The 23,222-nt window shown below is 43.4% G+C and overlaps 1 protein-coding gene across 1 annotated transcript in view; it reads right to left on the reverse strand.

Moving 5' to 3' along the window:
• Positions 1-23,222, reverse strand: part of LOC145343750 (ovochymase-2) — a 95,683-nt gene that overhangs the window by 58,604 nt on the left and 13,857 nt on the right. The window contains exons 2-5 of the mRNA XM_080190036.1: positions 18,152-18,267; positions 14,795-14,904; positions 7,193-7,284; positions 3,419-3,591 (exon numbers count right to left, since the gene is read on the reverse strand). Of these exons, the coding sequence (XP_080046162.1) occupies positions 3,419-3,591; positions 7,193-7,284; positions 14,795-14,904; positions 18,152-18,242 (466 nt within the window). The 5' untranslated portion in view covers positions 18,243-18,267. The remainder of the gene's footprint in view (positions 1-3,418; positions 3,592-7,192; positions 7,285-14,794; positions 14,905-18,151; positions 18,268-23,222) is intronic.

A 23,222-nucleotide genomic window follows, 5' to 3' on the forward strand; every position in this document is an offset into this window, starting at 1 on the left:
GGTATGAGTGAACTCCATTCTTCCCTACACTATAAAGAGTAATAAGGGATTCCTTTAGGTGCAGGTATGTGAGTGTTCTCTGATTCAGAAGGTCATGGGTTAAAGTCCCACTCCAGAAACTTGAGCACAGAACCAAGAGATGAGGCAGGATTCTCATTTCTTTAATCTTTCACGGAATGTTGCTGGCAAGGCCAGAGATTATTGCTCATCCCTAATAGTTCTTGAGAAGCTGGTGACGATCCACTTTCTTGAACAACAGTTCATGTGGTGTAGGTACACCCACAGTAGGAAGGGATTTCCAGTTTTTTGACCCAGTGACAGTGAAGGAACAGTGACATTGTTCCAAGTCAAGATGTGACTTGGAGGGGAGCTCACAGGCAGTGTTGTTCCAATGTGCTTATTGCCCTTGCCCTTCTCAGGGGTAGATGCCATGGGTTTGGAAGGTGCTGCTGAGGAAAACTTTGCCAGTTTCAGTACACCTTGTCAATGCTACACAATGCTATCACCGTCCATCGGTGGTGAAAGTGGTGGACAAGGTGCAAATTGAACAAGCTGATTGATCCTGGATGGATTTGAGTTCTTGAGTTCTTCACTTCGTCTAGCAGGATGCTACCAGGACTTGATGGATTGAGTTATAAGGAGAGGCTGGATAGACAGGGACATTTTCTCTGGAGTGTAGGAGGCCGAGGGGTGATCTTATAAATGTCTATAAAATAATAAGGGGCATAGATCAGCTAGATTGTCAATATCTTTTCCCAAAAGTAGGGGAGTGTAAAACTAGAGAGCATATGTTTAAGGTGAGAGGGGAGAGATACAAAAGTGTCCAGAGGGGCAATTTTATCACACAAAGGGTGGAGAGTGTCTGGAACAAGCTGCCAGAGGTAGTAGTAGAGGCGGGTACAATTTTGTCTTTTAAAAAGCATTTAGACAGTTACATGGGCACAATGGGTAGAGAGGGATATGGGCCAAATGCGGGCAATTGGGATTAGCTTAGGGGTTTTAAAAAAAGGGTGGCATAGACAAGTTGGGCCGAAGGGCCTGTTTCCATGCTGTAAACCTCTATAACTCTATGACTCATCAAGCAAGTGGGGAATATTCTATCACATTCTTGACGTGCCTTGTGACTGGTGGACAGGCTTTGAAGAATCAGGAATCATAAGGCAGGATTTTATGGCCTCGTACAACACAAGACCTGAAAAATCCCACCCGAGGTCACTGGACATTCCCATTGTCCACCCCTCGTCTGGTGGTGGGCGGGACGGTAGAATTCCAGTGATAGGATCCCTGCAGGGCAGAAGGAGGCCAGTCAGCCCATTGGGCCACACCAACAACAATCCCACTCGGATCCTATCCCCGGAACCTGACATATTTACCCTGCTAATCCCCCTGACATTAAGAGTCAATTTTTCATGGTCAGTCAACCTAATCTGCACATCTTTGGACTGTGGGAGGAAACCGGAGCACCCAGAGGAAACCCCACACTGATAGGGGGAGAATGTGCAAACTCCACACGATCACCAAGGCTGGAATTGAACCCAGGTCCCTGGTGTTGTGATTCAGCAGTTCTAATCATTGTACCAGAGACCCCCACTGCAGAATTCCCAACCTCCACCTTGCTCTTTTAACCAGATTGATTTTTACATTTGTTAAAAGTTTTTTTTAATAAGCTTGTTCAAGAGAGTAACTGTGGGTATTACTCTGTTTTTATTGTCTTTCTCAGCTGGCTACAAGGTCGAGGTGAGCATGGGATGGAGTTTGGGGAGAAATAAGTGTGATGATGCTCAGTCATGAGGATGTGAGACAGACTTGATGGACCAACCAATCGTGCCAGTCTATCAATTCCATATGTTCGCATGCAAGAAAGATAAAAGAAGGAAGAGCATACTCTTGGTGCCACAGCAATGTGGTTGATTCTTAACTGCCCTCTGAAATGGCTTAGCAAGCCACTCAGTTGTATCAGCGACTCATGAAGGGGCCATTAGGAATGGGCTGTGTATAAGATTTCGATGGGTATAGATAGAATGAGTGCAAGTAGGCTTTTTCCACTGAGGCTAGAGGAGAAAAAAAACAGAGGCAATGGGTTAAGGGTGAAAGGAGAAAAGCTTAAAGGGAATATTGGGGGGGGGGGCGGTATTCTTCACGCAGAGAGTAGTGGGAGTGTGGAATGAGCTGCCGGATAAAGTGGTAAATGCGGGGTCACTTTTAACATTTAAGAAAAGCTTGGACGGGTTCATGGATGAGAGGGGTGTGGAGGGATATGGTCCAAGTGCAGGTCAGTGGAACTAGGCAAAAAATGGTTTGGCACAGACAAGAAGGGCCAAAAGACCTGTTTCTGAGCTGTAATTTTCTACGGTTAAAAGAAAGTAAGGAAAGAAAGCATCAAAGAACTTCTAAAGAAACCAGAATACAAAATGAACCTGGGCACACTGAGGTGAGGATGCTTGTGAATTGGATAACCCCAACATCTTTAGTTAGGGAGGAAAATCCCTTGTTCTTTCAGAAAATCTACCCTAATTTTCTCAATGGCTGCCCTCCTCACACCCCATCCAAATGTCGCAATTGCTAAGTGAGTAAATAAGCTGTGGTTTACTAATCAGAAGACACATTTCTCATTAATTAATCATTATTTCTTGTTCAATAAGTCTTTCCACTTCTGTCAGAATCCTTAAATGACAAATCTATAACACATTTCAAAGCATATGATTACTGCAATGCCCTTTATTGCTAATTTGTTTTTCTGACACTGGGCGCAGAGTCTGGCAGCACGGTGGCACAGTGGTTAGCACTGCTGCCTCACAACGCCAGGGACCCAGGTTCAATTCCCGGCTTGGCTCTGGAGTTTGGCTCGCTCTGTTTCTGCATGGGTTTCCTCTGGGAACTCTGCTTTCCTCCCACATTCCAAAAATATGCGGGTTAGGGGGATTGTCCATGCTAAATTGCCCCTTAGTGTCAGGGGGACTAGCTAGAGTAAATGGAATGGGTTATGGGCGTAGGCCCTGGGTGGGATTGTGGTCGGTGTAGACTCCATGGGCCGAATGGCCTCCTTCTGCAGTGGAGGGTTCTGTGATTTTATAACATGAAACTGTAGAAATGCCTGTTTAATAATTCACAGAATGATACCACACCGAAACAGACCATTCAGCACCCTTTTAGTACTGGAGTGCCAATCACTCAGGCAGCTGGATTGGGGCTGGAACTCATAACCTTCTGACAAAGAGGCAGGTGAATGTCATGGCTCAGGTCAGGAGAGATTAAAGACCTTGTTTACCTGCCAGTAAAAACCAGCACTGCCAAGTTGCAAGTATGTACCAGCATGAAACCAGTAATGTATCAGTGTTATGGGGTAGAACCTGATGTTTGAACAACAGTCTTTATGGATACCATGTCAATAAATAAAAGTTGCTCAACTAAAAGTTACCAAAGGTGAAGATGCCATTGAGTTCCAGAAGAGCAATGTCATACTCAACTGGGTAGGCAGCCTTGAATTTGGGGTGTATGATGACGCGTTTGACCGTTTGAGTTTGCTCCGCTTTCTCCAAGTTCTTCAGGTTGTATTCCCCAGCTGTCACCTTCAACACGGATAAGATGTTCCTGAGGCCAACCGAAAGAAGCAAAGGGTAACGAATACAGTATGTTACTGAGGAGACATTCTCTCCTATCAACTGGAACCCATAGTGAGTGGACTAGTTGGCAATCTGCTCTCTATGCTCACTTCCCGCTGCCTCGGCAAAACAGCCAGCATAATCAAGGATCCCACACACCCTGGACAAACTTTCTTCCATCAGGAAAAAGATTCAAGAGTCTCAGGTCACGTACTAACCATCTCAAGAACAACTTCTTCCCTGCTGCCATAAGACTTTTGAATGGACCTACCTCGTATTAAGTTGATCTATATAGTTATGACTATAATGTTCTGCACCCTCTCCTTTCCTTCTCTACGAACAGTATGCTTTGTCTGTATAGCACACAAGAAACAATATTTTTCACTGTATCCTAATACATGCGATAATAATAATTCAAATCAATGCTCAAAGAGCTCGAAAGGGTTAAATTATAAGGTCCGCTTTCTCAGGTGGATGTGAAATATTTTGTGACCCAATTTCGAAGAAAAGTAGTGGAGTTCTCTTCCGCTTCTCTCCCGATTTTCATCCTCTGATCAACATCACTAAAACAGGTCATCTGGACATTATCGCATTGCTGTTTATGGGATCTTGCTGTGCACTAGCTAACTGCCATGTTTCTTGTATTACACAGAGACAACATTTAAAAAAAACATAAAAGCAAAATACTGCAGATGCTGAAAATCCAAAATAAAAACAGGAAATGCTGGATAAACTCAACAGGTCTGGCAACATCTGTGAAGAGATAAGCCGTCTTACCTTTGTAACTATTAGCACTCTTTAGTCCACAAAGGCACCATTGACACCCTCCTTTGTATTGTGTCCTTGACACCTTTGTCAATCCTTCCTTTGCTCTGCCCCAACCCCTGGCCTTCCATTCTGCCCCACCTCCTCCACCCATCACTCCAACAATCTGATTCATCACATTTCTGTCTCTCTTCAGTTCTGTAGAAGGCAGGGCAAAACGTTAACTCAGTTTCTCTGTCCACCAATGCTGCCAGACCTGCCGGGTGGGATTTTACAGCCTTGCCCGGGCAAGATTGTAAAATCCTGCCTGAGGCCAATGGAGATTTCCATTGTGGGCCACTGAGTTTATCCAGCATTTCCTGTTTTTGTTTTAGAAATTATTCTAGTTGCTATAATTCACCTTGGGACGTCCTAGTGTTGTGGATGGATTGCAAACCCTCCTTTCGAGGGCTGACTTGTGTTGCCTTGAGTTTAGAAGATTAGGAAGGTGATACAGTTTAAATGTTTAAGATCATCAAATAATTCAATGGGATAGATACAGAACTATTTCCTCTAGTGGACAAAGCCCAGGCAGGGGCATATCCTTAAAATTAGACTTAGAGGTCATTATATATAATGTGAGAAAACACTTCGACTCCCACATCCCCCTGGATATCACCCCTTACACCACCCCCCCATCCACCCGCCCACCCCCCTATCCACTCCACACCCCACCCACCTCCATTCAATTGCACCATCACCCATCCGATCGCACACCCCTCCCATCCGATCCAACCTGGTCAATGCCACCAACCCCCCGGGCCCAGTTGATTCCTGCCCGCTCCCTGGCCAAATGTTAGTTGAGGAGTGCACAACTTCCCCCCTTCTCCCCTCTCCGCACCCCCCCCCCCCCCCACCTCCCGCAGATCCCCACTGCAAAGTGTGCATTTAATAAGGTGCCACATCAAAGATTATTGCAATAAATAAAAGCTTACAGTGTAAGGGGTAACATATTAGCCTGAATAGAAGATTGGCTTTGCTCCACCTGTTCCATTCCCGCTTATACAGTAGAAAATCCATCACATGTCTCTCTGTCTTATCTCTGAAGAAAAGTCATACAGACTCAAAATGTTAACTCTGTTTTTCTCTCCACTGATGCTATCAAAACTGCAAAGATTTTCTGATATTCAGTTTTAATTTCAGATTTCCATCATATGTAATATTTTGCTTTTATTGTAGAAGATTGGCTGGCTGGCCAAAAACGGAGAGTATGTATAAATAGGTCTTTGTCTGTTTGGCAGGCTGTGCTGACTGGAGTCCCACAGAGCCTCCACTTTATTACTACTTACACCAATGACTTAGATGAGGGGTGTGAAAGTACTGCAGTTAAATTTGCAAACAACACAGAGATAGGTAGGGACAGTATGTAGTGAAGAAGACAATAAGGGGTTTGCAGCGGATATCGAAAGATTGAGTGAGTGAGCAAAAATTTGGCAGGTGGAGTATAATGTGGGCAAAAATATTCACTTTAACAGGGAGAATAAAAAAGCAGGGTATTACTTAAACGGAGAAAAACTGCAGAATTCCGAGGTGTAGAAGGTATTCTTGTGCATGAGTGCAAAATGTAGTAAACAGGTACAACATATAATCAAGAAAGCTAATGGAATGCTATCTTTTAATATGTATGTTATACCAAGGACATTGGTGACACTGCATCTTGAATACTGTGTGCAGCTTTAGTCTCCTTATTTAATGAAGGATATAAATAATATAGAAACATAGAAGGTAGGAGAAGGAGGAGGCCATTTGGCCCTTCGGGCCTACTCCACCATTCATTATGTAAACAGTTCAGAGGAGGTTCAAAGAACAAAGAAAATTACAGCACAGGAACAGCCTCTTTGGCCCTCCAAACCTGCACCAAGCATGCTGCTTGACTGAACCAAAACCCCCTACCCTTCCGGGGACCATATCCCTCCATTCCCATCCTACTCATGTACTTGTCAAGACGCCCCTTAAAAGTCAAAGTTGACTATATTGATGCCTGGAATGAGTGGATTGCATAATGAAGAGATAGGGCTTATTTCTGCTGGAGTTCAGAAAAATGTCAGGTGACTTGATTGAAGTATTTAAGTTCCTGAATGTTCTTAGCCAGGTGAATGTGAAAAGAATGTTTCTTCTCATAGGTGTGCCCAAAACAATGATGCCCTGTTTTAAAATTAGGAGTTTCCCTTTTACCACAGCTATGCTTTCTCTCAGAGGGTTGTGCAACTTTGGAACTCTACCTCAGACCCTGCCTTAAGGCGGGGTCACTGAATATTTTTAAGGCAGAGGTAGATAGATTTTTGTTTTGCAAGGAAATCAAAGGTTAACAGGGGTAGGTCGGAATGTGGAATTCAGCACAAACGGATCAGCCATGATCTTACTGAATGATGGAGCAGGCTCGAGAGGCTGTATGGCTCCTATTTCATATTCTCGTTAGGCTTTTAAGACAGGGAGCTGTGAAGGTTAATTGAAAATGTTAGAACTGAAATTGAGTTGAGAGGTGAGAATGTGGAACATGCGACAAGAAGAAACAGCAGAGGCAAATATTATGGATGCACTTACAGAGGAGCTAGACAAACATATTAAGGGGTAACGAATAAAAGGTTATGCCTTTAAATCTATCAATCAATGCATTATATTACTGCCCATTGAGTCCTCCTATCGCAAAGTCATTAGTAGATATATTTAAATTAGGCAGACATAAAGATTTACTTTCACGGGAAGGTTTTTTAATTTTGTAAGATTGATTTTAAGTGATGAAATGCATTTCTGGTGAAAAGATGACAACTTCAGTATATCTGTACCTGTCCCGGATGCAATGGGCAGCTGTCAACACCCACTTCTCGCTGATAATTGTCCCTCCGCAGTAATGGGATTTACGTCGTTTCAAAGAAACCTGCCAAAGTTTTGGACACCATTAAAGCCACAAAATATACATCGAATTATTCAGTGCAGAGGGAGGCCGTTCAGCCCATCATGCCTATGCCAGTTCTTTGAAAGTGCAATTCATTTAGTCCAATCTCTTTGCTCCCCCCGATAACCCTGTATTCATTCATTGCTTTTCATTATTTCTGTAAATTCCAAGTGTTTTTAGCACCCTTTCAGGCAATGAATTCCAGATCACAACAACTCTCCTCAGGTTCTCTTGTTAAATCTGTGATGAAAGAACCTTCAGCTATTAAAAACAGTTTCTCTCAATCATAGAATCATAGAATCCCACAGTGCAGAAGGAGGCAATTCGGCCCATCGAGTCAAATAGGAGACAGAGAGTGGGGGTTAATGGGTGCTATTCGGATTGGCGGTTGGTGACTAGTGGAGTGCCCCAGGGGTCGGTGCTGGGGCCTCAGCTATTTACCATTTATATAGATGATCTGGAGGAGGGAACCGTGTGTAGGGTGTCGAAATTTGCTGATGACACCAAGATTGGTGGAACGGCAAATTGCGTGGAGCATGTGGAGAGTCTGCAGAAGGATCTAGATAGGCTGGGCGAATGGGCCAGGAAATGGCAAATGGAATTTAATGTTGGCAAGTGCGAGGTGGTCCACTTTGGTAGGAATAATGGTAGGAAGGACTATTACTTACGGGGCGAAAAACTGCAGCAGGCGACGGTGCAGAGGGACCTCGGGGTCCTTGTGCATGAGTCGCAAAAACCCAGCTTGCAGGTGCAGCAGGTGGTCAGGAAGGCGAATGGGATGCTGGCCTTCATCGCGAGGGGGATTGAATATAAAAGTAGGGAGGTCTTGCTGCAGCTGTATAGGGCATTGGTGAGGCCGCAGCTGGAGTACTGTGTGCAGTTTTGGTCGCCGTACTTATGCAAGGATATTTTGGCCTTGGAGGGAGTGCAGAGGAGGTTTACTAGGCTGATGCTGGAGTTGAGGGGGTTGAGCTATGAGAAGAGGCTGAATAAACTAGGCTTGTACTCGTTAGAGTTTAGAAGAATGAGGGGAGATCTCATTGAGACGTATAAGATGATGAATGGGATGGATAGGATAGAGGTGGAGAGGCTCTTCCCGCTCAGAAAGGACAGTAGAACTAGGGGGCACAGCCTCAAGATAAAGGGGGGGCGGTTTAGAACGGAGTTGAGGAGGAACTTCTTCACTCAAAGGGCGGTGAATCTCTGGAATTCTCTGCCCGTTGAGGTGGTGGAGGCTGCCTCGCTAAATATTTTTAAGACGCGGGTTGATGGGTTTTTGATAAGCGAGGGGATTAAGGGTTATGGGGAGAGGGCGGGAATGTGGAACTGAGACACAACAGATCAGCCATGATCTTATTGAATGGCGGGGCAGGCTCGAAGGGCTGGATGGCCTACTCCTGCTCCTATTTCTTATGTTCTTATTATGTTCTTATGAGTCTGCACTGACCATGATCCCACCCAGATCCTATCCTCGTAACCCCATGCATTTACCCTAGCTAATGCCCCCGACACTAAGAGGCAATTTAGCATGGCCAATCTATATAAGCAGCACATCTTTCAGACTGTGGGAGGAAACTGGAGCACCCAGAGGGATTCCATGCAGACATAGGGAGAACTTGCAAACTCCACACAGACAGTGACCCAAGCCAGGAATCAAACCTAGGTCCCTGGTGCTGTGAGGCAAAAAGGCTAACTGCTGTGCCACCATGCCACGCATCTTCCCCATCAAACTCCCCATCCTTTTTCATCACCTTTATTACATTCCCTCTTAACATTTTCCACTCTAAAGAGAACAATTCCAGACTTTCTAGTCTTACCACTTAACTGAAGTCCTTCATCCTTGCTGCCACTCCAGTAAATGTTCTGTGCACCCTCTCCAAGGCTTTGCCATCCTTCCTAAAGTGCAATGCCCAGAATCCTGCAGTGGCCCATCCAATTATTTTTGAATTTATTTAGATTGGGTGGCTGCAAACAGATTTCAGCGAGCTAGCTATCCACCATTTACATTAGCAATTTGAAATTTGGAATCAAAAATTCAACTTTTAATTGATGGCACAAATTGGAAGATGATAGTCATTTATAAACTTGCAGAGTGGGTAAATAATTAGCAAATTAAGTTCAACACAGATAAATGTGAGAGTATATTATGGTGTGAAGATTAAGGAAGTCAGTTATGTGAATAAGGACCGAAGTGACAATGTAATAGATGAATCTTTGGTGCACGCCATGACTACAGTGATGTCTGCTAGACTACGAGATTGTACGTAAGGCATGATATTTTAAGTCAAGTTGACCACTTGATCTTTATGGAAAAAAACAAGGGATGAGGGAGTGGAAAATAGTAAGGCAAACCTGGGAATGTCCTGTGTGCTACATTTCTAAGACAGGTGTGATGATACTGTACCTTTAAGAAATGTTTTTTGTACAGGATCTGTTTTAACAGTGTGTTCTAACCGGTGCCAGCTGGACTGTAACCAGCAGCTCCATATTTTTACTGCAGCAGCATAATTGTTCCTAATTGTTAGAATGTTTGTTTTAAGCTGGACTAATGCTGTTTTGTTGTTTTCAGTGTTCTCCTGGGGTTTTGCAGAATCAAATTTGATTGGGTTGATTGACAGTAATATCAGGTGACTTTGTGGAGCTATGCTTACACAGAGAAATCAAGGGCAGTCTGCTGGTTGGGATCTTTAGAGTGACATCGCATGCTCTGCCTCTATTTCTCTCTCTGAATTTAAAGACTGGAATCTGCCAGGAAATAACTCTCCTTTTCCACACCTCCACTGTTTGGGAGTGGATCTTTGGAGATTGCTGTATGAGAATTAGAAGACAGTTGTCTGTCTGGATTGCTGTCCAGTGGTGTTAAAAGGCTGAAAATCCAGCATCCCATAAGCATTTCTGCTTTTGGTGTTAACTGTCTTTAAAACAGAGATAGATAGGTTCTTGATCAAAAAGGGGACCAAAGGTAATGGGAGAAGGCAGGAGAATGGGGGTGAGAGTCATATCAGCCATGATTGAATTGTGGACCAGACTCAAAAGGCCAAATGGCTTAATTCTGCTCCTATATCTTATGGTCTTATGGTCTGGTTCTGAAGAAGGGATTTACCTCTATGGGCATGTTGCTTAAATTGGAACTATAGAGATTGTTAGTTGTTAAGACTTATAGTTTGTCAAGCTTAAGTACTTTAATGAGTAAAATTTATGCTAATTCTTTTTGTTATATTCTAGCTGTGTTCTTAAATTAAGTTTGTTTTCTAGTGGGTCACTTGAATCATATTTGGAGCAAAATATCTTATGCTCACCCTGATGCCAAAATCAAAAAGAAAAATCAGGGTCTAGGCTAACTTCATAAAATACCTTGGAGTTTCTGATCTGACCCCTGACACAGGATGTAGGCAATCAGTTGACCAAAATGATAAGAAGTCAGGTGAGGGGTCTGTTCTTATTGCAAACATTCCATTGGTACAAATACTTACGATTGTCAAAACATTGTCAGGATGACATTTTGTAACTCCTTCTGATCTGACTGTAATCATTACGCGGAGATGCCTGCGTTGGACTGGGGTAAACACAGTGATAAATCTGACAACATCAGGTTTAAGTCCAACCGACTTATTTGATAGTAAACACACAAGCTTTCGAGGTTTCCCTCTTCGTCAGGTGAATGAAAAGTTCTGGCCTCAGACAGAACATATAACAAAGGACAAAGAACAAAAACAGCCCGGGAAACAGGCCCTTCGGCCCAACGAGCCCGCGCCGCCATTTTAACACTACCAGTCCCCCCCTCCACCCATGACGCTTATCTACTGTTTTATGGCCATCCACATTGAGGGAATCTAATTTAGGGACAATTTGTTACTGCCAATCAGCCTAATAGCACATCTTTGGGGTGTGGGAGGAAACCGGAGCACCCGGAGAAAACCCACGCAAGCACGGGGAGAATGCACAAACTCCCACAGACACTGGCCCAAATCCATGTGTCTGCACAGCAAACAGTGATAGTCACTGAGCTGTCATCTTGCCCAGCACCTGGTCCAGTTTAAGCACACACTAACGACATGAAGCACTAGGCCAATCTCGAACAACCAAGAGCAGCCCAAGTACGACCCATCACATGTATGCCCTTCATTGGACAACAAGGCGGACCGACTTAAAACCTGTGAATGAAAAGAGAAAAAACATTATTATCATACCATATCCATTTACATTACCAGGGATGCCCCAATGCTAATTAACCTTATTTAAAACAATGTCCTATATCCACCCATCTCCAACCCACTCATGTACCTGTCTAAGTTACTCTTAAACAACTCCAGCGTGCTTGCCTCCACCACCTTACTTGGCAGAGCATTCCATACCCCCACTACCTTCTGTGTGAAAAACCTCCCTCTAATATCTGTGTTATACCTCTCCCCCCTCACCTTAAGCCCATGGCCCCTCGTACTGTGTGTCTCTATCATAGGAAATAGCTTACCTCTGTTTACTCTATCTATACCCTTCATAACCTTATATACCTCTATTAGATCCCCCCTCAGTTGCCGTCTTTCAAGGGAAAAGAGCCCTAATTTGTTCAATCTTCCCTCATAACCCAGTCCTTCCATACCTGGCAACATCCTGGTAAACCTCCTCTGCACTCTCTCCAGAGTCTCCACGTCCTTTCGGTAGTAAGGCAACCAGAACTGGATGCAGTACTCTAAATGCGGCCTAACCAACATTCTATACAACTGCAACATTAGACTCCAGCTCTTGTATTCTACACCCCTTCCTATAAAGGCTAAACCCCTTCCTATAAAGGCTTCCTATAAACAGCACAGACAGTTTACAGATTACTGATTAGAATGCGAATCTTTACACCTAACCTGCTATTCAAGTCTTAAAGTGGCTAGCAATGTGAGTGGAAGGAGCACTGAGCACAGGTTAAAGAGATGTGTATTCGAGACAGTACACACACAATACACATCTCTCTAACCTTGCTCAGTACTCCTTCCACTCACATTGTCGGCCACTTTAAGACTTGAATAGCAGGTTAGGTGTAAAGATTCGCATTCTAATCAGTAATCTGTAAACTGTCTGTGCTGTTATATGCTCTGTCTGAGGCCAGAACTCTTCATTCACCTGACGAAGAGGGAAACCTCGAAAGCTTGTGAGTTTACTATCAAATAAATCGGTTGGACTTAAACCTGGTGTTGTCAGACTTCTTACTGTAATCATTACGGTCAGAGGAGTGAGGAGCTTTGGAACATTGTGCAGGATACACCTGGGTGATGCTTACCAAGCATGTGGAATGCAAGGTCGCTTTGAGAGTTTTGAGTCAGAAAAGGTACTTTGAGACAGTTTTTTGGGACTCTGTCCATGAGGGGTGACTTCACCCTTGGCCATTTACAGAGCTGCCCATGCAGAGAGTAGACAATCCCTAATTATCACAGGTTCTGAACTCATACAGAGGGGTATAAAGAAGATGTGCCTCCCTTTCTTCCTCGCTATACAGAGCTGCCCATGCAGAGAGTAGACAATCCCTAATTATCACAGGTTCTGAACACATACAGAGGGGTATAAAGAAGATGTGCCTCCCTTTCTTCCTCGCTATACAGCCCAACTTTGGGTGACACGTCGTAAGTTGTACCTTTCCCCTGAGTGTCGGAGCAGCGCTCTGGATGCAAGCAGAGGTAAAAGGAGAACTAGCTGGGCCAGGTCAGGAAAAAAGTGAGCATCGTTTTGGGGAAAGCGTGACTCTGAATTAAAGTGGAGAGCTGGAGTGGAAGTACCAGTTTTTCTGTGGTCAAGGTAAAGACAGAATGCCAGGGTGAAAGAGACCAGTATCTCTGCGGGTTAAAGAAAATATATTTAAGGGCAAGGCTGGTGGCTATGTAAAAGTTTCAGCTTTGTGGATATAACTGGATGTGTAAACCTTTGATCCCATAACTTAAAGTTAGAAAGGCCCCATTGTCCTATGGGTGAGGAGGATTCGGTGTTTGTGAGATATTTATAAAATGGGGACCCAACTGAATCGAAAGAGTTCAGTTTGTGAGTTTTATTTCTTGTTAATTGGTTTTGCCTGGTCTTATTGATCAGTGAGCTATTCACATCCTAGTGATTTTGAGACATATTTCAATAAGATTAGTCCGAGAATGTTATACTTTTGCCAGTCATTATTTATTCTATTCGAGTCTGAATCCTCATAACAGTTCACATGTTGCACTTAATACTCAGAAGGTGCAAGTTTTTGTGAGTGAAGGAACAATATCAGTCACTAAAGGTTGTGCCACAGGTTAACAAGGCCATGCCCGTAAACTCTTCAAATCTCTCAACAAATCTCTCCAAATCTCTACAAATCCTATCTTTTTGGCCAATTCCTGTCCCAATATCTCCTTCTCTGGAAGATTATCCCCTGTATTTATATTACTTTGAAGTTCAAAATCAGTTTCCTCCCAATCACCGTTTTAACTCTACTTTTCACTCTTTAAAATTTGAATTTTGTGCTCCTATTTTCCTAGTTTACCCTGAAGTAATACTAGGCATTTATCTGATCTACACCATTGAGTATTCAACACATATTAATTAGATTAGATTTAGTGCCTCACAGCACTAGGATTTGGGTTCGATTCCTGCCTTGTGTCACTGTCTGTTCGGAGTCTGCATGTTCTCCCCATGTTTGCATGAGTTTCCTCTGGGTGCTTCAGTTTCCTCCCACAGTCTGAAAGACATGCTGGTTAGGCGCATTGGCCATGCTAAACTCTCCCTCAGTGCAGCCAAACAGGTGCTAGAGTAAGGCGACTAGGGGATATTCACAATAACTTCATTGCAGTGTTAATGTAAGCCTACTTGTGACTAATAAATAAATAGACATATATACTTTAACTAATATATAGATATTAAGGCATAGGGACTTAAAACAATACAGTTTCTACCATAACAGGATAACATGAGAAGCTTCAATGGGCCGAATGGGACTTCCATTTCTGTTTCAGCTTCCTTCTTTCTAGAATGTAAGTCTTAGCCTTCTCTTCACCTCCTTCATGATTGATTTCAGTAAGTTCTGTATCTTTCCTAACGCATTGACAAAGTGTTATCAATAATTCAGCATCCCAGCAAACTGAGTGGATGGAATCTCTGTGGCTGAACACATTCAATTAGATCCAGTCCACTGAATATGTCATCATGTCACTTGTAACTGTTAAAGAACCTCTCGCGATATCCCAGCCAGCAGTTCACTCAGACTCAATGTAGAGATGCTGGCGTTGGACTGGGGTGAGCACAGTAAGAAGTCTCACAACACCAGGTTAAAGTCCAACAGGTTTATTTGGTAGCAAAAGCCACTAGCTTTTGGAGCGCCGCCCCTTCATCAGGTAAGTGGGAGTTCTGTAACTTAGATTCTGGGACTCAAAGTCAGCCAGTTGGTTTAGAGTCCAATGCCCACATTGTCACATTACCACATTAATAGCCCATGGTTTTCAACAACTGTCTACCTTCGGCCCTAGGACACAATATGCCTTACCTGCCAAGGGTGTGCTCCAGGCTCCGACTCCTTGCCCCCAACAATACGATTCCACATATTCAGCCAAAACGGGACCCCTCCCCGTGCAGGATGAATGCCACACTTAGAAACTTAGAAAGAGATAAGAACAGTTAATTTCAGCTTGTTTGTAAGTTGGAAAAACTCGACGCTCCCAGTTTTAGTGGGAAACCACGAAACACATTCTTATGTCATTCCCCTCCTAGCAATTTGAATGATGCTAATTGTCCATTTATCATAAGCAGGCTCATGCTTTTTTGTTTCAAAATCATACTTTGTTCGTAAGGTTTGTTTAGGTATATTACATAACAGTTCAAATTTAACATTACTTAAGTGCAACGCATTTTATTTTGAAGCTGTCCATCAGGTACCTCACTACACTTGCCGTTACAGGTTATATTGACAAAGTACATTTACACTTCATGTCAAACATTCCCTCGTGCATACAACCCAAGGGGTTTTACGTGGATTTCAGCCCTCTCCTTATACTATGGTGGGAACTCCTTAGATAGTGGCCTTTTTCCATTAAGCCTTTGAGGCAGATGCCCCAAACTATATTGCATCTCTGTGTGTATGGGGCGGCACAGTGACACAGTTGTTAGCACTGTTGCCCCAGAGTGCCAGAGACCCCGGTTCAATTCCAGCCTCGGGTGACTGTCTGGTGAAGTTTGCATGTTCTCCCTGTGTCTGTGTAGGTTTCCTCTGGGTGCTCCGGTTCCCTCCCACAGTCCAAAGACATGCGAGTTAGGTGGATTGGCCATGTTAAAAATTGTCCCTTCATGTCAGAGGGATTAGCAGGGTAAGTGAGTCAGATTATGGGGAGGGAGCCTGGGTGGGATTGTTGCCAGTGCAGGCTTGATGATCCAAATTGTTTCCTTCTGTACTGTAGTTGTTCAATGATCTCGGAATGTAGTCCAGAAGTACTGTAAAACCTATCTCTTTGATCCAAGCTGTTGGTCACTTGTTCTAATATCACCTTATTTGGTTCAATGCCTAATCTTGTTTGATTTACATTCCTATGAAGTGCCTTGTGATATTTAGCTGCACCAAAGGCAATATCTAAAGGTAAGTTTTTGTTGTCTTGTATCCTCATTAATGTAAAGAATGTTGTTGTCATGGTGTAAGTTTCCACCTCTTGATGAAGTACAGTTTGTACTTCCACTGTTACAAAAATCAATGCCAAGAACATTAAACACAATAGGTTACACATATAGGGGGTGAATACATTTTGATCATTCATGCGAAACAAAACAAAACAGCAAATAGGCTTCCCATTTTAAACTCCACACGACTTTCATTGTCAATAGAAGAGGGTGGCATAGTGATATATGTCACTGCGCTAGTAATCCAGAGGCCCAGGCTAATCCTCTGGGGAGAAACATGTTCAAATCCCACCAAGGCAGCTGGTGGAATTTAAAATCAATAAATCTGAAATTAAATGGTGACCATAGTTGATTTGGTTTAAAAATCCATCTGATTCATTAATTTGCTTCAGGGAAGGAAATCTACTGTCCTTAGCTGATCAGACTGACACGTGACTCACATCCACAGCAATGTGCTTATTGCAGGTAATTGTCCTCTGATGCAGCCTAGGAAGGATATTCCACAGAAGAAGACCATTTGGCCCATCATTGCTGTACTAGCCGACAGGGGCAGCATGGTGGTGCAGCGGTTAGCATTGCTATCTCGCAGTGCCATGGACCTGGGCTCAATTTCTGGCTTGGGTCACTCTGTATGCATAGTCTCCCTATGTCTGCGTGGGTTTCCTCCAGATGCTCCTGTTTCCTCCCACAGTCCAAAAGACTATTGGTTAAGTGCATTGGCCATGCTAAATTCACCCTCAGTGTACCCAAACAGGCGCTGGAGTGTGGCGACTAGGGGATTTTCACAGTGATTTCATCGCAGTGTTAATGTAAGCCTACCTGTGACACTATTAAATAAATGGATCTATCTAGCTTAACCCTCATTTTCAACCTTGGTCTGTAGCTCTTGAAGGAAGTTATGGCCTTCAAATGCATATCCAAGTTTTTTTTTTAAATGAGGGTTTCTGCCAATTTGCCTCTACCAATTACTTTAAACTGTCCCCCTGGTTATTGACCTATCTGCTAAAGAGGTCCTTCCTATCCACTTGAGATAACCCTCAAGTAAATCAGCCTCTTTTCCAAAGTAAACCATCCCAGCCTTTCCACTCTTTCCTTGTAGCTAAAATGCTCCATTCCTGACAACATCCTTGTAAATCATGCCCTCAATTACGATTCTGCCCTTCTTTCAATGTGGCGAACAGAATTATATGCAATCCTCCATTTGCTGTCAAGCTACAGTTTTATACAGTTCTTGCACTAGTGGCACAGTGGTTAGAACTGCTGCCTCACAGTGCCAGAGACCCAGGTTCGATTCCTGGCTTGGGTCACTGTCTGTGCACCTTCTCCCCGTGTTTCCTCCGGGTGCTCTGATTTTTTCCCACAGTCCAAAAGACGTGCTGGTTAGGTGCATTGGCCACACTAAACTCTCTCTCAGCATATCCGAACAGGTGCCGGAGTGGGGCGACTAGGGGATTTTCACAGTAACTGCATTGCGGTGTTAATGTAAGCCTACCTGTGACACTAATAAATAAAAATGAACTACTCTATGTCTCTAATAATGAAAAATGGCCCATATTCAAGTTCTCCCCAGTTTCCTGAGCTAACATTTACCCCTCAACCAAAATTTAAAACAAACTATTTGCTCATTTTCTCACTGGTGTTGTGGAAGTTTGCTGTGCACAAGTTGTCTGCTGCATTACAACAGTACCAACAATTCAGAAGTACTTCAAAAGTGACTGTAAAGCTCCTTTAGGATATCCTGAGATTATAAAAGGTGCTATGGAAATGCAACTCTTCAATCCTAAGGAAACTTGTTTTACATCTCTCCTGATTTTTACTTCTGTTGGAATTGTTTAACCGTTTTACACTATAACACAGTCAAAATCTAACGCTGAGTATCACCATTACAACTGGGGATTGAACCTATCTATATGAGCAGAGGAATTGCTTTGAGTGATATCAGCAGATAAAGATTTAAGGGGTTCCTATGCAATTCCCATGTGCGCTAATCCACTGAGTGAGTTTCGCAGCTCAGAAGGAAACCATTGGGGCCAATGGTTCCCTTGATCATAGAAACTAATACCCTCTATTAACATCACAGTTAAAGGAAAGTTTTAAACACATATTCAGGGGCTGTTGCTAATATTGGCCAAGAGTAATTTCTGAGCTGTGCTTATGTTATATTTAATAGTAATTAACAGTAATGTTATATTCTGATTAACAATAAAAAAGAACTTAAAGGTGGACTCAATCTTACCATTCTGACTTTGCACTGGCTTTGTGTCAACGACAAAGTTGTCTTTAAGTATCAGCCCAATGAAGAAGAGGTGGCCTGGAGTTACGCGCATGTTGGCTCCTCAGTGTTTGACCATTCTTAGAGAAAGAAAGAGAGAGAGAGATGTGCCGTTACACAGATAGCAGGACAGCAGAGACTCTGGCGGGTAGCATCCAGTTACTGTTCAACCAGGACTTGATGTCGTATTAACTGGTTGCAACTGACTAAGAGCAGACAGCCCACCCGCTTGGGTTTATATTGGCATCTGATTCATTGCAAAAGTTGCACAGGACGGTGGGTGGGGAGGAGGGAGGGCAGGGGTTGTAAAACACATTGCAACGCACTGCTGCTTTTTACACAGCTCCGCTGAAGCACTTCAAGTACCCAGGGGTTGGAGGTAATGAAAGGAATACATTTCCCGCATCCCAGTGTCTGTCACAAGAGACTGAACAAAAAAGAACATTCACCTGTGGGTACATATATCTATAGTAACACACACACAGATAGACACACACACTTTCTCTCACTCTATCCCTGAGGGACATTGACAGGGTGGATCTGGTAAGGGATGTTTCCTCTTGTTGGAGGATCCAGAAGCAGCGGTCACTTTTTAAAAATGATGGGTCACGCATCTAAGACAGAGATGAGGAGAATTTCTTTCTTTCACCATGTTTGGGAGTCTCTGGAACTTTCTTCCTCAAAAAGCAGTGGAAGCAGAGTCTTTGAATATTCTTAAGGTAGAGCTAGATAATCCTTCATAAACAAGGGGGTGAAAGGTTATTGGGGGGATTGGCAGGGATGTGGGGGAAGTTACAATCAGATCAGCCATGATCTTATGGAATGGCAAAGCAGGCTCGAGGGGCGGCGTGGCCTACTCCTGCTCTTAATTCACATGTTTGCATGTATACGTACACTACCATTCAAAACTCTGCTGTGGGTATTCTAACTCACGCTAACCTCTGTTCACCCATTACCCCTGTGCTTACTGATCTACACTGGCTGCCAATTAAACAACACCTCGATTTCAACTCCATCCCTGGTCTTACCCCTTCCAATCTCCATAGTCTCCACCCAACTCTCCAAGCTCATTATACGCTTCCAAATCTGGCTGTTTTATCATTTCTGATTTTAATCGCACAACCATTGTCAACTGTGCCTTCAGCTATCTGAGACATGGCTTTGGAATTCCATTCCAAAACTTCTTCACCTCTTCACCTCTCTTCCCTCCTTTAAGACACTCCTCACAACCTACCTCTCTGGTTTATTCTTATATCTCCGGATGTGGCTTTATGCTCCTTTATAACAGCCCTGTGAAACAGCTCGGGGATGTTTTGTTGCATTGATGGCGCTATATAAATGTAAATTGTTGTTGCTCTGCTTCACCCACTTCATGTGGGACTTTTTTATGGGATGTATCTGCACATGTATCTCTGCGTGTCCCATATATTTACATTTTTTCTCTTATATATACCTTTTTGTTCTTTTATGGGTTTGAGCGTGACACTGGCAAGACTGCCATGTGTTGCCCATCCCCCTTGCCCGTAACCTGATTGGCTTGCCTGGCTAGTTCAGAGGGCAATTAAAGAGTCAACTGCATTGCTGTGGCCCTGGAGTCACATAGAGACCAGATAAGGATGGCAGATTTCCTTCCCTAAAAGGCATTAATTAAGGGGTTTTTACAATAATCGATGATGGATTCACAGTCACTATTACTGAGACTAGCTTTCAATTCCAGATTTATTAATTGAATTAAATTCCACCATCTGCCAAGATGGGATTTGATCCCAGATCATTAGTCTGGGCCTGTGGATTACTAGTCCAGTGACATTACTATTTCCATGTTGTACACATGTGTTTAATGTTGTATAAACATATATGCCCTGCCAGTCATGCCTCAGTGAGTAACACTTTTATCATTGACTCAGAAAATTGTGGGTTCAAGTCCCACATCAGAGATTACCCTGTGGGCAATACTAAGGGTGTGCTATGCTGTCAGAAGTGTTGTCCTTTGAATGTGACATTAAACAGGCCCTACCTGCTCCAGGTCCTATGGCTGGTATTTTAAACAAAAGCACAGGATTTATTCTCAATGACCTGGCCAATATTTATCTCTCAATTAACATCACAAAAAATCTATAGGGGTGATCTTGAGCCCCTGCTTACAGTCTATGGAATTGATGGCAGGGGCTCAAAATCCAGCGAAACCCAGAAGTCACCAATCTTGCCAACGCAATTGCGATTTCCAATTTTCACTGCCCCTCTCCGGTGACATAATCGTGTTCATGTCCATAATGGATGTAATGGCTCCCCTTCCCGTGATAGGCAGGATGGTAAAATTTGTCCCATTGTGTTTCACTTGCTATCACAAAAAAGTGTGTGAGCACTTACTGTCCTTAATTGGCACTTTAGGTTCTCAATTGTATTTTCTACTTGGAGGCTGTCACAAGCACACTTTTTCTTTAACTAAGTTTTGATCTAGCTCATCCAGAGAGGCTCTGGACTGTTTGCTGTACCTTTCCCTTTTGAGAGAATGTGCCTTGACAGGGCGAGAATCATTTCTGTTTTGAAGGCAGCCCACTAATCTGTGACAGTTCTTCCCACCAACATTTGGTTCCTGTTTATCCGGCCCAGCTCCATTCTTGCTCATTTGAAACTGGCTTTCTTTCTGCTAATTATTCTTACTCTGTGTTACCCATTGTTCATTTCTACCATTATCCTAAACCTTACAAGACAATGATCACCATCTCCTAAATGGCTCCCCATTGACACTTGACCCATTTGGTCCACAACATTTCTAAGAACCAGGTCCCACTGTGCAGCCTTTTTTGTTGGACTAGACACATACTGCTATAGAAAGTTTTCCTGAACACCATCTAGGAAAGTTTGCTCCCTTCCACCGATTACACTGTTATTTACCAGTGTACATTTAATGGTAATAAATGAATCTCTCTGTAATTTTCCTGCAGATTTGTTCCACTACATCCTTCTCACTAGATGGCAGTCTATAGATGGCATCGTACAATGTAATTGCACCCTTTTTTTTAGCTCTAGTCAAATTGATTCTGGCTTGAACTCTATGAGAAATTGTGATAGCGTGGCCCTTTGAAGAGGCAATGCTTTATGGGCCATGTGACCACATGACCAGCCTGGAACCAATTGAGCATGTGTGCACAAGGGAGTGAGGGCATGCATCCCTTGGGCTAGAAGTCGGCAGACTAAGTTGGGGAGTTATTGGGAGCAGATCTGTGTTGTTATGTTGCAAATTCTTTAGTGTAAATAGTTCCTCCTCGTTGAATGAATCTTCTTGTTTTATACCCGCCACAGCGAGTCACTTTGAGTTATCACACTGGCGATGAGGACAAAGAGGATCAGTTGTTGAAAGCCCACAGTACGGAGTTAAACATGGAGGAGAGTGAGCATTCAAAGTCTGATGGAGAAAAAGTACATACCCTGCTTTAAAGATGATGCTAATTGGGAAAATAGAGCCATTCGATCCTGAAATTCAGAGTTAGGGGGCAGTGCATTGAGGGACTGCGTTATTTTTTCATGAACTAGCAATCCCGAGGGGAAACAGAAGATGATACTGCTCACAGTCTGTTGCCCATAGACTTACAATCTGCTGAGAAGTTTGACATCACCCAGAGCTCCAGACATAAAAACCTTCAACCAGTTAGACAATTTAGTTAAGGATCACTATAACCCCCGATCTTCACTTATCATACAGAGGTACTAAAGTTGAGGATTCAGGAAAGACAGTCTTCAATTTTGTGGCTAGACTGGCTAACGTTCTACCCAACTCCTGATATTCAACACCTTCATACAATCCACTCAAAGAATAATAGAGTCCACAGTGCAAAAGGAGGCCATTTGGCCCATCGAGATAACAATCCCTCCTAGGGCCTATCCCTGGTAAACCCAGATATTTACCCTACTAATCCCCCCGATACTATGGGGCAATTTAGCACAGCCAGTCAACCCTAACCCCCACATCTGTGGGAGGAAACCAGAGCACCTGGAGGAAACCCACGCAGACATAGGGAAAATGTGCAAACTCCACACAGACAATGACCAAGGCCGGAATTGAACCTGGGTCCCCAGTGTAGTGGGGCAGCAGCACAAACCACTATGCCATCGTGCCACCCTCCATAACTACGTCATTGCCACCAATGTAGAGCACAACTTCTGGCTTTTCACCTTCCCCCAGAAGAATGTCCCGCAGCTGCTGTACAACATTGTTTACCCTAGCACCAGGAAGACAACATACCATCCTGGAGTCATGTTAGTGACCACAGGAATGTCTATCTGTTCCCCATCCTGCACAGAATGATCCCAGCAGTTCCAACCCCCCTGTTAAAATCAAACTCAATATATGGACACCAAGACTCCAAGGTTTCATTCTCTGTCACCGTACTTATAGAGTCATAGGGTCACAGAGGCTTACAGCATGGAAACAGGCCCTCCACCTCAACTTGTCCATGCTGTCCTTTTTTTTTAATTACTAGGCTCGTCCCAATTGCCTGCATTTGGTCCATATCCCTCTATACCCATCTTATCCATGTAACTGCTTAAATGCTTTCTAAAAGACAAAATTGTCCCACCTCTGCTACAATCTCTGGTAGCTCGTTCCAGACACTCAGCATCCTCTGTTTCTCTGTATTTCTCCCCACTCACCTTAATCCTATGCCCTCTAGTTTTAGATTCCCCTACCTTTGGGAAAAGATGTTGACTATCTCACTGATCTATGGCCCTCATTATTTTATAGATTTCTATAAGATCATCCTTAAGTCTCCTACGCTCCAGGGAAAAAAAGTCCCAGTCTGTCCAACTTCTCCTTATAACTCAAACCATCAAGTCCCGGTAGCATCCTAGTAACTATTTTCTGCTCTCTTTCCACTTTAATATTTTCTATAATAGGGTGACCAGAACTGTACACAGTATTCCAAGTGTGGCCTTACCAATATCTTGTACAACTTCAACAAGACATCCCAACTTCTGTGTTCTGACCAATTCAACCAAGAATGCTGAATGCCTTCTTCACCACCTTGTTCACCTG

Source organism: Carcharhinus amblyrhynchos, chromosome 6 (assembly GCF_965287045.1).
Source record: "Carcharhinus amblyrhynchos chromosome 6, sCarAmb.v2.hapA, whole genome shotgun sequence".
Lineage (NCBI taxonomy): Eukaryota > Metazoa > Chordata > Chondrichthyes > Carcharhiniformes > Carcharhinidae > Carcharhinus > Carcharhinus amblyrhynchos.